The following is a 12479-nucleotide window of genomic DNA, read 5'->3' as shown; positions in this document are numbered from 1 at the left end:
TGGATGTGGTTACAGCATATCTCTATGGGGATCTAGATTCAGATATATATATATATATATATATATATATATATATATGAAGGTTCCAGATGGACTTCAATTACCCAAATCAAGTGGCTCTAAACCACGGAGCGCGTTTTCAATAAGATTAAAACGCTCACTATATGGATTAAAACAATCTGGACGGATGTGGTATAACCGTCTAAGTGACTACTTGATTGGGAGGGATATATTAATAATGAAATATGCCCATGCGTGTTCATTAAAAGAACAAGTTCTGGATTTGCAATCGTAGCAGTTTATGTCAATGACATGAACCTAATTGGAACTCTAGATGAGTTAAAGGAAACTGCTAAATATTTGAAATCCGAATTTGAGATGAAAGATCTTGGGAAGACACTGTTTTGTCTCGGTTTAGAACTCGAGCACCGTAGTGATGGAATTTTGATCCATCAGTCTGCATACACTCAGAAAATCCTACGGTGCTTTAATGAAGATAAAGCAAAGCCTGTGAGTACTCCCATGATTGGTCTTAGTCTTGAGCCCGGAAAAGATCCGTTTCGTCCAAAGGATGAGGACGAAGAATCGTTAGAGGCAGAAGTGCCCTATTTAAGTGCAATAGGCGCATTATTGTACTTAGCTCAATGCACAAGACCAGATATCTCATTCGCAGTAAACTTACGCCGCCATTGGATTGGTGTAAAGACAATCTTTCGATACCTAAGAGGTACGATTGATATGGGCCTATTTTATCCCTACAGAGAGAAGAGGAATGACGGAAGAATGGGATCGAGCCCCATTAGGTATGGAGCCGCCGTCCATAACATGACCGTCGGCCATGTGTCACCGCCAGCTCCGCCGCCGACCATGGTGGCCGGCCTCACCCTATTCCTCTCCATCAAAACGACAACAATGTTTTGATGGGTTTTACTGATGCAAGGTACCTCTCTGACCCTCACAAAGGTCGCTCGCAAACGGGTTATGTTTTTACCATGGGAAGCACTGCGATATCTTGGAGGTTTACGAAACAGACCCTTGTTGCTACTTCCTCGAATCATGCAGAGATTATTGCTCTACATGAAGCCGTTCGTGAATGTATATCGCTAAGGTCTGTAATTAGACATATTCAAGGAAGTTGTGGTTTGAAGTCTACCACAGATGAACCTACATGCATTTATGAGGATAATGCAGCTTGTATTGAACAAATGAAGTTAGGTTTCATCAAGGGTGACAACACCAAGCATATATCGCATAAGTTCTTTTATAATCAGCAACAACAATCACTTCTAAAGATTGAAGTGAATCAAATCCGATCAGAGGATAATGTAGTGGACTTATTCACTAAGTCGTTACCTAAATCCACCTTCGAGAAACATGTGAAGAGCATCAAATTGAGAAAGTTATCCGAACTCCCGTGATTGTAGCAATCAGGGGGAGATATCGACATCAGAGGGAGTTATGATGTCTACATGTTTGATCGAAGAAGAGTGGAGGACGTGTTGTGCTCTTTTTGTCCTTCGACCAGGGTTATTTTTGTCCCACAGGGTTTTTGTTACCTGACAAGGTTTTTAACAAGGCAACGAATGAAGCGTCACCACCAAGTTTGAAGCGGCACAAGGGGAAGTGTTGAAGGAAAATCGACTTAGTGTGCCTTATCAAACTAGGAGTAGCAATAGGAGAGAATGTTCTAGATTTCCCAATCCTATACGGATTGGTATTCCTTGTAACATTAGAACTAGTACTTTGTAATCCCTATATATAGGGCTCATATTCTCAATAATATACATAAAACCTCTCTACATTCTCTCTCGATTCCCTTTTTACTTAAACAATGGAGTTATTGTTGAAGGAAATTTCCTGGAAATTCATTCTAACTATTTGGTAAATCATTCACCCTAGAGGAACCAAATCATTGTGAGAATGACCGAAAAAGTATTGAAAATTAAACATGGACATGTTTTCTTTAGATGAAAATACTTTATCATTGTGAGAATGACCAAATTCAACGGTTTGCTCTTGAGGTTAGCTGCCATAGCAAAGAGTGGAACGGTTGAGATTTAAGAATATTAAACTAGTTAGAACTTAGAACTAAATACAAATCATTCTCGAATTTTATCAAAATCAATATATCAATTTATCCTTAAAGTCGATACTGACCACATCAATAGACTCATATTTATTTAGTTCGCAACAATGCAAGAAAGATATGCAAATCTAGACTTTTTTTTTTGATAAAACGAAACTTTCATTGAAATTAGCGATGAATATCGCTTAAGATGGCATCCCGTATAAACTCGGGAGCATACAAGAACCAAGTATGAGACAGCTCAGAGTGAAGAGCCGTCTGAGCAAGAATATGAGCTACATTATTCGCTCGACGATTAACATGAGCTAGGGAAAAGAAAGGATAATTATGAAACAGCCCACGAACCTCCTCCACAATATGGCCAACAACGGAAGCATCTTCCTCCTCAGCATGAATAACTTGCACGAGTTGAAGGCAATCTGTCTCAAAGTGAACCTTCTCATGGTGCAAAGATATCGCAAACTGAACTGCAGCTTGCAGAGCAAAAAGCTCAACCTGGAAAGCAGAACTAGCAGTGCGCACCACCCTCGTCAAACCTGCTTTAAAGTCCCCAATGTGGTCTCTAACTACACAACCAATGCCACCTTTCATCTTATGGGAATGATAACTACCATCAACATTACACTTGAACACATGTTCTGTAGGTAAGGACCACCTTTGAACCACCTTCACTTCTGGACTGGAAGAAGCATGTACCAATTTATATTCATTAAACCAACTCATGGTAGCAATAGCTATATCTGCTGGCAGTCGTGGCTTATCCTCCCATAGGGCAGCGTTCCTGTTATTCCAAAGCGCCCACAAGAACACCATAAATTTCTCAAACTGCTGTAAAGAGACCCGATTGACACATTCCAACATCCATTCCTTAAAAATAAAGATAGGTGTGACCGGACAAGTGATCTGCAAGGAGACCGCCCCCAACAGTTCCCTAGCAACTTAACAATCTGCCAAGACATGCTCAACTGACTCCAGAGGACAAGCACAAAGTAAACAGGAGGTTTCACCTTCATAGCCTTTTGCTAACAAGCGTTCCCGGGTAGGGAGGATATTTTGACATGCTCGCCATACACCCACAGCCACCTTCTTTGGAACTTTAGCCTTCCATATTGTCTTCCACAAAACTTGGAATCCATCAGCAGGAGGAGGAAAGCTGATTCGATTAGACGCAATATCGCGAGCCACATAATAAGCTGAATTGGTGGTAAACAACCCTCTTTTATGTGGATGCCAAGCAAGTTTATCACAAGGTAGGTGCCTACTCAATGGGATGGATTTAATAAGCAGCGCCTCTGGGGGTGAAAACAACTCGTCAATCAAAGGTTCATTCCAGGTAGCTGAAGGGTGATCAATCAACTCCGAGACAAAAACAGGGCCATGTAGAGGGGGCTGTGACCAAGGTGTAAGCGCATACCGCTCTGCCGGTAGCCAACGATGCTCCCAAATGCGAATATTCGCTCCATTACCAACCATCCACCTCGTACCAACTGTCAACACGGACCTGGCCTCAAGAATACTACGCCAGGGAAAGGAAGGCTGTTGACCCAATTCCGCCTCCCAGAAAGAGCCTTCTGGAAAGTATAGTGCCTTGTATATTTGAGCAATAAGAGATGTCGGGTTCTTTAACAGTCTCCATCCTTGCTTGGCAAGCATTGCCAGGTTAAACAAATGCAAGTCTTTAAACCCCATGCCACCTTCATTTTTGGGAGTACATAATTTCTCCCAAGACTGCCAGTGTATCCTCTTCTGTGAATCGGTATCTCCCCACCAAAATTGGGCACATAATTGATGGAGATCATGACACATGCTCTGGGGGAGCAAATAACAGTTCATGACATACAGGGGTACTGCTTGTGCCACTGCCTTAATCAGGATTTCTTTTCCTGCTCCACTCAACAACTTCGTCCGCCAACTCATGACTTTCTTTGACAACTTTTCTTTCAGATACTCAAAAGCTTCTGTTTTCGATCTTCCCACATGTGTTGGAAGCCCCAGATACCGTTCATGTTTATCCACTCTCATCACCCCCAATATACTAGCTAATTGTTCCTGCTCCTGCATCCTGACATTCTTTGAAAAAGCAACACTGCTTTTACAGAGATTCACCTGTTGGCCTGAAGCGACTTCATAAGTATGCAAGATATTACGAACTTGTTGACATTCTTCCATAGTAGCCATTCCGAAAAGAAATGAGTCATCAGCAAATAATAAACGTTAAAACTAATGATTATATGATTTAATTACAAGCTTATTCTTTCTCTCTCTAAATTTTTTTGCTGGTTAATTTAATTGATTTTGTCTTACCTTAACTATTATATTCAAAGACACAACCTTTAATGTAAATTACATTGAATTGGCTTCATTAACCATTCCTGCCAATCCTCTCACTGTAGAGGTTAACATTCTCACACAAAACTAACCCAAGTAGTCCATGCCTGGTTGCATTCTCTTGAGTTGGTACGCGTGCAAATGGGTATCGATTTCAAACAGGAGATCGATGAATACGTAGACATAAAAATACGTATGGGGCATGCCATTCTAGAACGAAATTGATGGTGTGGTACATGCCACATTATGATGCTCAAATCTTGTTATAAAGTACATAATGGGCATTTCGGTTGCTGCAACCCAACCCAAGATATTTCAGTTTCCAGAGACATATTCCCCACTTCCACTATTTCACTTCCTAAATTCCTTCACAACCAAACCTCTGTCAAAGCAATGGCCAAGGTTGAACTTCGAGAACTGGGTAACACAGGGCTCAAGCTCAGCTGCGTTGGCTTCGGCGCTTCCCCTCTCGGCAACGTCTTCGGCCCAGTCTCCGACGAAGAAGCCGTCGGCTCCGTTCGTGAAGCTTTTCGCCGGGGCATCAACTTCTTCGACACCTCTCCGTATGTAAAATCTCATCCTCCGCAGTTTTCTATGTATTCTGTTCTGTTTGGTTTGTATGAAAAACGTGAGAAAAGTTTGAGGCTTTGTAATCCTATGTTTGGCTACGACATAAGAAACTGAAGACTTGGCATTTGTGTCAATGCTGATCAAAATGAAACTATTAACACTTTAGAATTCCCATTATTTCTGACCAAGAAAACTTTTTTTTTTTTTTGATGGCCTTGTGTTTGATCTATAGGAGTAGACATAGTTTGATGTTGTGGATTGAATTCACCTGCCTTTTGTTGTTATATCTACCTTCCATTTTTATATGTTGTTTTTGCTGATTCTTAGGTACTATGGAGGGACATTGTCAGAGAAGGTGCTTGGTAAAACACTAAAGGCTCTAGGAGTTCCAAGGAGTGAGTATATTGTGGCAACAAAGTGTGGACGATATGCTGAAGGTTTCGATTTCAGTGCTGATAGAGTGACTAAGAGCATCGATGAGAGCTTGGAAAGGTTGCAGCTAGATTACGTTGATATATTGCAATGCCATGACATTGAATTTGGAAATCTCGATCAGGTGCTTTGCTATTTTCTCTCTGAGTACTTCAATGTCTATTAGTTTTATTTGGCCGCAAATCTTTTGTTGTGGAATTGTTGAGTATAATCATATTTAGTATGGGGTATTGATCATGCTTATATTCTTCTGCTTGGTTTTGTAAACAGATTGTCAATGAGACAATTCCCACTCTACAGAAACTGAAAGAAGCAGGGAAGATCCATTTCATTGGTATCACGGGACTTCCTTTGGGAGTTTTCACATATGTTCTTGACCGGGTACCACCTGGCACAGTGGACGTTGTTCTGTCATATTGCCATTACAGTATTAATGATTCAGCACTGGAGGATTTACTGCCTTACCTGAAGAGCAAAGGTGTTGGTGTAATTAGTGCTTCTCCACTTGCAATGGGGCTTCTCACTGAGCGTGGTCCTCCAGAATGGCATCCAGCATCTCCTGAACTCAAGGTACACTTTCTCAAGACAGCATTTTATTTCAGGCCTAAGTGGATCGTCTTGTTTACCAGTTTAGCACAATTTGTTTCTGTAAAGTTATTTATTCTCATAACTGATTTAATGTGTTATATATGCTGCAGTCTACTTGTCAAGCTGCTGCTTTGTATTGTAAAGAGAGAGGGAAGAATATTTCAAAGTTAGCTATGCAATACAGCTTGTCCAATAAGGATATCTCATCAGTGCTGGTTGGCATGAACTCTGTTAAACAGGTTCTATTCCATCCCTTAAACTTTCACATCATCATGCAAAGTAAATGAATTACGTATACACATTCACATCACTTCAGATGATACCCTTTTCTTTTCATACAGATGTCTATAAATAATTGATCAAGTATTGAATCATAGTGTTTGGTTGCTTAAGAAGCTGGGAATTACGGAGAATGGGACTGAATATTTGTCACCTTCTTTCTAAAACTATTAATCAGATCCCTGCTTCTTTTATACATTAAACTGCACTGCTTCTTTTATACATTAAACTGCACTATTTCATAGACACCACTTCACTCAAACTTAAAGTCCATCTATTAACCACAGTCAGACAGCTAGAACTCTTTAACAATATCTAGCTAGAGGTAGTTTAAATTTACATTGGTTTTATATACTTGAGGGTAGAGCTGCTATAGGATTAGAGGGCTCTCTAGTTTCTGGAGAACGATTGCTGTGCTGATCTGAAATATCGTAAGTTGCTGAGATGTTAAAGTCACTCAACAACCCCATCTCTGCCGCCCCCCTCCCCCTTTTCCCAGACAAAGCAAGGCCTTGAATACTTCCTCAGGCTAGCAGTATAATTGGTGGGAGTGATAGGACTTTGAATATAGTACTCTGTACTGCTCCATACAGATTTTCCTTCCTACTGTAAAATTTGTTCAAATTCTATGATAGCAGTATAATTGGTGGGAGTGATAGGAATGGTAGGGGTGAGATCTACAGCTGGAAAAGAAATTTTGTGCATAGTAACCATGAATAGTTTGTACTTTGTAGGTAACCGATCTTAGACCGAGTGCGCGTAGGATGAATATTGCTGAGTTCTAGGGAGGCAGTAGAGGGATAAACATATGAGTGAGGTGAATTTGAAGTATGAGTAGAAGAAACCATAGGAGAGTGATGAGACGAAAGGAGAACCACAACTCAGCACATTAGGAGAAATAGGCGGTGACGACCGAAGAGAATATGAAGAAACAATAGGGAATAGGGAATTAAAAGACTGAGAGGATTGAGAATGAATATCTTGACTTGAAAACAAGTGGAAGTGGAAGACAAACATAAAGTAAACAACTTATAAAAGGAAGGAAAGGAAGACAATGAAGACACAGTAGAATTTGAAACAAATTTTACAGTAGGAAGGAAAATCTGTATGGAGCACAACATGTCTGGATACAAATATTTTACCAAAACCTAAATTCAAGCATCTATATCCTTTATCATGCAATCTATGTACCCAAGAGAAAATACAGGGCTTACGTTTTGGTTAGGGTTTTTGATTGGTAAATATAGGCAACTTTTCCTTTGGTAGATGAATAACCAGAGGCTTTCAAATGAAAAAAAATCTTAATAGAATTGGAGGGCAAACTGTTAAAGAGAAAATTTGAGGTAGAGGAAACATCAACACACTATTTAAGAGGAGCATTTGGTTGAGCCCTTGTTCAGCAGTTTTCTATTGTTTTTCTCCCCAATTCCATTTTGCTCAGGAGTGGATGAATAATGCCTTGTTTGGCAAGAATGGAAGATGACTGATGAATTCTCCAATCTCCACTGTTATTTGATCTTATGATGCAGAATATATTTGGTCTCCACTTGGCATAGAAAGGCATATGAACTTGGATGAAACATCAACAAAAGTTAAAAACAGCATATTCAGAAATCTTGCTTAGAAGGATGCCCAACTCTTCTATGCCACATGCCAGTAGAAGCTTTAGGATGGATTTAAACACTGAAGCATAAATATAGATTGGATACAAATCAGCCTTAGCTGGACAGTGAAAGAGAGTCTTCCCCTATAGTTGGTCCTTCACACCAAGCCAGTAGAAGGATGTTATTGAACAAGAATTATCAGAGATAGACTTATGAACAGACAACAAATAGGCTATATCAGGCACATGAAGAATATTATTTACGTGAAATTCTTATAATGGAGTAAGAAAAAGTAGAGGCAATGTTTCCCACCCACAAACCTTGGCCATCGCTAACATAGACTTTCACTTCCATCGGTTTACTCAGATGTAGAAGTGAAACTAGGCACGGCAGAGGTTACATGATTGGAAGCCTTGAAAGCTACATTAGTTGAGTAACTGCTTTCTCTTTAGCCAAATAGTAACAGGATTTAGTAGAGTACACAGAGAAGTGCCAAAATGAGCATGCGCTGGTGGTAAACCATTGAGAGATGGACAATTATTGAAGCTTGATTCAAAGGTGTTTTGGAAGCCGCAAGGCTATCAGCAATCCGCTTGAAATCATTCAGGTATTGTTTCATAGTCTGGGATGATTTAGAGAGACTTTGATGCTTAGTCTGAGATTATAGAACCTGGCAGAAAGTTACACAATTCGTCTTCTTTCTTAGCCAGAGAGTAAATCTACCTGAGTAGTACCAGTTCCATCTTTGCCAAGAAGTAATTTGGGGCTGTATCAACACCTTCCTTCAACCTAGAAAACTTACGACTCCTAATTGGAAGGTCATTCTTCCACAATAGGTAGTTGTCATTCTTTAGCTTGATATGAAGGACATTAACAAGATAATGAGGACTCACAGTGGAACTGATAGAAGCAATTAGGTTTCATAAGTTCATCGTTTTTAATAGAGAATGAGAAATTCGTGAATTTAGGAAAATAGTCGGTCAAACACAGAATTAAACTCAGGGAAGTATTAAGCAGAAGGCTCTCATACTATGATTAAATTGAATCCGAGTGTTTGATCTCTCGAAAATTGCGAAGTATGGAGAGACTTTAACAACTGAATCTTTCTCATTAAAGATAATAATAAGGTACATTGTTCAACCGAAATTTAGTTATATCAAATGAGCCATGTGGGGATCAACTCTCTAACGATCTAATTTTCCAGCTATTAGTTATGGAATCTATCTCACTTTCCAGCTATTAGGTCTGGCAAAAATTTAACAAGTTCTAACTAAAGTAATCTTGTTTAAGTTTACATTGATTACTTGAAGTTACAGCTGCTTTACGATAGTTGTTCTTGCTGACTTAATATGTTAAGTTTCTATTTGGATGAACTCCTCATCTTAGCACATTCTTGTCTCCATGTTGTACACGATCATTTTTAAAATCAGGTTGAGGAAAATGTTGCTGCTGCTGTGGAGCTTTCAACTGTTGGGAAAGATGAGCAAACCATATCAGAGGTTGAAGCTATTCTGAAACCTGTCAAGAATCAGACTTGGCCTAGTGGAATCCAGCAGAGCTAACAATTTCGGTGCTCTAGCTTGCATGTAACTATTTGTATCTTGTACATTTACTTTCAGTTGCTTGGATTGGCCCTACTGGCAAGATATTAATTATCTGGGAGCCTGACTAAAAGTTTGGATGAATCAATAAAATTTGTGTTGTATTTCCAAATTTGTGCCTAGTATTCTTGTTGATTGTAGTCCTTCCCTACCTTTGAGGCACTTTTTCGTTCATTTACTGTGTAGCTAATTCTTAATCTAGTCTATAGATTGCCCACCCGTTCTTGGATTAGCTGGCTATTCTGCATGATGCTGATTTTTGGGTAGGAATTGTTTTCAGATGATGTTCAAGAGCTCATATTACTATTTAGATGTACTATTTTTTTTCATTATGCATCGTTTCAGGCATCATAGTTCACTGTCCACATATTCTTACGAGGCATCCAAATTTACATAATTTTGTTTATAAATGATTTAAACATTCTGAGTCTCCAGGTGAGATGAAGGCTAGAAAATCCAAGTTAATTAGACCCACCTTTGATATAGTGCAACTGAGCCATGTGGGGGTTGGATACTAACAAGTTGGATCCAAAGGCATGATCAAAGAACAATTATATAAAAGCATACCGACTATTGATGGCTTGGTTTCCACTGCTTTGCATTACCAATGAGCAAACCTGTATCGATACTTTTTTGTCCTTGCAAATTTTTATCCAAAAACTTGGATCAAATGGGCATCACTTTGGGAAAAAAATCAACCTGACTAAGATGAAGACACATACTCTCAAATTTCTTGAAGAGGACAGTGGTCCTCCAGAATGGCACCCAGCATCTCCTGGATTAAAGGTACAGTTTCTCTACACATCAATTCTAATTGGCATTTCCTCTTGTTTACTACTGTAGTACTTATTTCTTTTTTTCAAAGTGATTTAAATATCTTATCTGATTTAGTGTGTCACATACATTGCAGTCTGCCTGCCAAGATGCTACTTTGTATTGTAAGGCGAGAGGGAAGAATATTTCAAAGCCAAGTATGGCTGGTTTCCAATATGGCTTGTCAAATAAGGATTTCTTATCAGGGCTGGTTGGCATGAACTCTCTTAAACAGGTTCTATTCCATCACTTACCTTTCACTTGTGCATTGGTCAAGAATTATAACAATAGACTCCATTCTTCTTTAAAGAGTTTTAGTAGCATGATCACTGTGCGGAGGTTTTAATGGAAACTGAAAAGTCTCTGGCTCTACTGGGTGTGTGTGTGTGTGTGTGTGTGTGTCCAAGTATCATAAGTATGCAAAGCTCAAGATTCAACATCCCTTGTAATATCATTGGGACATTTTGTTTGTGACAAATGCTGATGATCACCTGAATTTGTCTTCCAACCTACTATTGTCATGAGGACTAGCTTCATGCCTAGTTTTCCGAAGTATGTATAACCTTGTAGAGAAACATCTTGCCCCACCACAAAATAATTTTATATGTATATACATCATAGATTATAGACATCACATTCAGCACCGAATTTTCTGCTTTTGGTTCCAAATTCATCAAGTTTCAGTACAAGCTAAGGATCTTCAATTTCACATGAAGCATGCATGTCCTACTGCGAATCCCATCACTTCATACACCGACTTAAATAATCAAAACTGGCTAAATACTTGTGTTTAGAGACAATTGGGGTTTCTTAGGTGACATATATCAATGCATGGTTAGCCATCAAACTAATGATATGACTTGATACTCAATTTCACCCTACCTTCGATGTTATGGTTATGGTTGCAGAATAAAAGGAGATGGACCAACCATATAACACCTGCAGGCAGATGGGACTAGAGACTATTCAGCAGCAACTAATATTCTGAATTTGTGACAAAAACATGGTATAGGATTTGGTGATGGATGAACTTGGACCATAGTTTCAGTTTTAAAGATACAGCTCTCTTGACTCCATTTAGTCAATTGGCTAGAGCAGGAGCGTACTTTACTATTTAGTCTAGAAGACGTTTAAATTGGATTGGGATAGGAGAGCGGTAGGCTTGATCTTTGGCAAGTTACAACCTCATGATATTCATATACACACACACATGCTATGGGTATCAAATTGTTATCACCCATCCGAAGATCTCTGCATCTGGCTAAGCAATTGAGTATGCCTACTTCAAAAGTCCCAAAGGGCCACTTTGCTGTTTCTGCAGAAGAAGAACAGAAAAAGAGATTCATAATACCAATATTATACTTGAACCAACAGTAGTTCAAAGACTTCCTGAGTTTCTCTGAAGAAAAGTTTGGATTCACTCATTCCCTGCACTGAAAATACTAAAGTATTTCTGACTTTCAGTTCATGTTTGCATCCTTTGAAATGATCTGACCAGCACAGCTGATTGAAGCTTTTCAATTTTGTGCATTATTCATACTTGTTTTGTATTTTCAAAGTTTGCAGAACTGGGTGAGCTTTGGCAAGGTTGTTGTGTTCCAAAGTTGCTGTAATACTCATTGCTGTGTTCCAAGGTTGGAGAACTGATGGTTATAACTATTCTGTGAGGTAACTTTACTAGTGTATGACTTGATCAACTGTAAGTGATATATGAAAATTTTTGCATTTCTGAAAATCTACTAGCTCGATCATTCTTCATATATGTCACATCAGATGTTTGTGGCGGTAATTGGTTCGAGCTGCTTTGGAACACAGCAAGTAGATTTCTTGACCCAATGACTACGGGAAAGAGAAATGTATGAGAATACTTGTTCTTTTTCTTTCATTATGAGCCGCTCAGAAGTGCTAACTTCTGCATTGGTTCTACAGGTGTTATAGGCAACGGATAATCGTAACAAGTAGTTGGAAGCTGTAGACTTATGGTCGATCAAGACAATCTTACCACCTGTTAAAATAGTTCAATTTGAATAGATAATATGATATTTGGAACTTTTTCTTAATCATGTTAAAAAAATTAATTTAGGAACTTTCTGTTTAAACAGTAAACTTCCTGATTTCCTTGGGGAGCTTGCTCATCGTGCCCCTGGAAGAATTCTAGTGAGGTTACACTGCTGTCAC

General features: G+C 39.1%; 2 protein-coding genes across 2 annotated transcripts; both read left to right on the top strand.

Moving 5' to 3' along the window:
* The first annotated feature begins 4682 nt into the window (after nt 1–4682).
* LOC112173603 (L-galactose dehydrogenase) lies at nt 4683–9600 on the top strand. The gene is made up of 5 exons (XM_024311285.2): nt 4683–4977; nt 5312–5540; nt 5687–5986; nt 6115–6243; nt 9318–9600. The coding sequence occupies exons 1-5, from the start codon at nt 4808–4810 to the stop codon at nt 9447–9449; spliced, it is 960 nt and encodes a 319-aa protein (XP_024167053.1). The 5' UTR covers nt 4683–4807; the 3' UTR covers nt 9450–9600.
* A 161-nt stretch (nt 9601–9761) lies between these two features.
* On the top strand, nt 9762–12479 carry LOC112173604. The gene is made up of 3 exons (XM_024311286.2): nt 9762–10274; nt 10399–10536; nt 11210–12479. The coding sequence occupies exons 1-3, from the start codon at nt 10065–10067 to the stop codon at nt 11258–11260; spliced, it is 399 nt and encodes a 132-aa protein (XP_024167054.1). The 5' UTR covers nt 9762–10064; the 3' UTR covers nt 11261–12479.

This window comes from Rosa chinensis, chromosome 6 (genome assembly GCF_002994745.2).
Source record: "Rosa chinensis cultivar Old Blush chromosome 6, RchiOBHm-V2, whole genome shotgun sequence".
NCBI lineage: Eukaryota > Viridiplantae > Streptophyta > Magnoliopsida > Rosales > Rosaceae > Rosa > Rosa chinensis.
The sequence above is the reverse complement of the archived record's forward strand: the minus strand, read 5'-3'. Positions and strand labels throughout refer to the sequence as shown.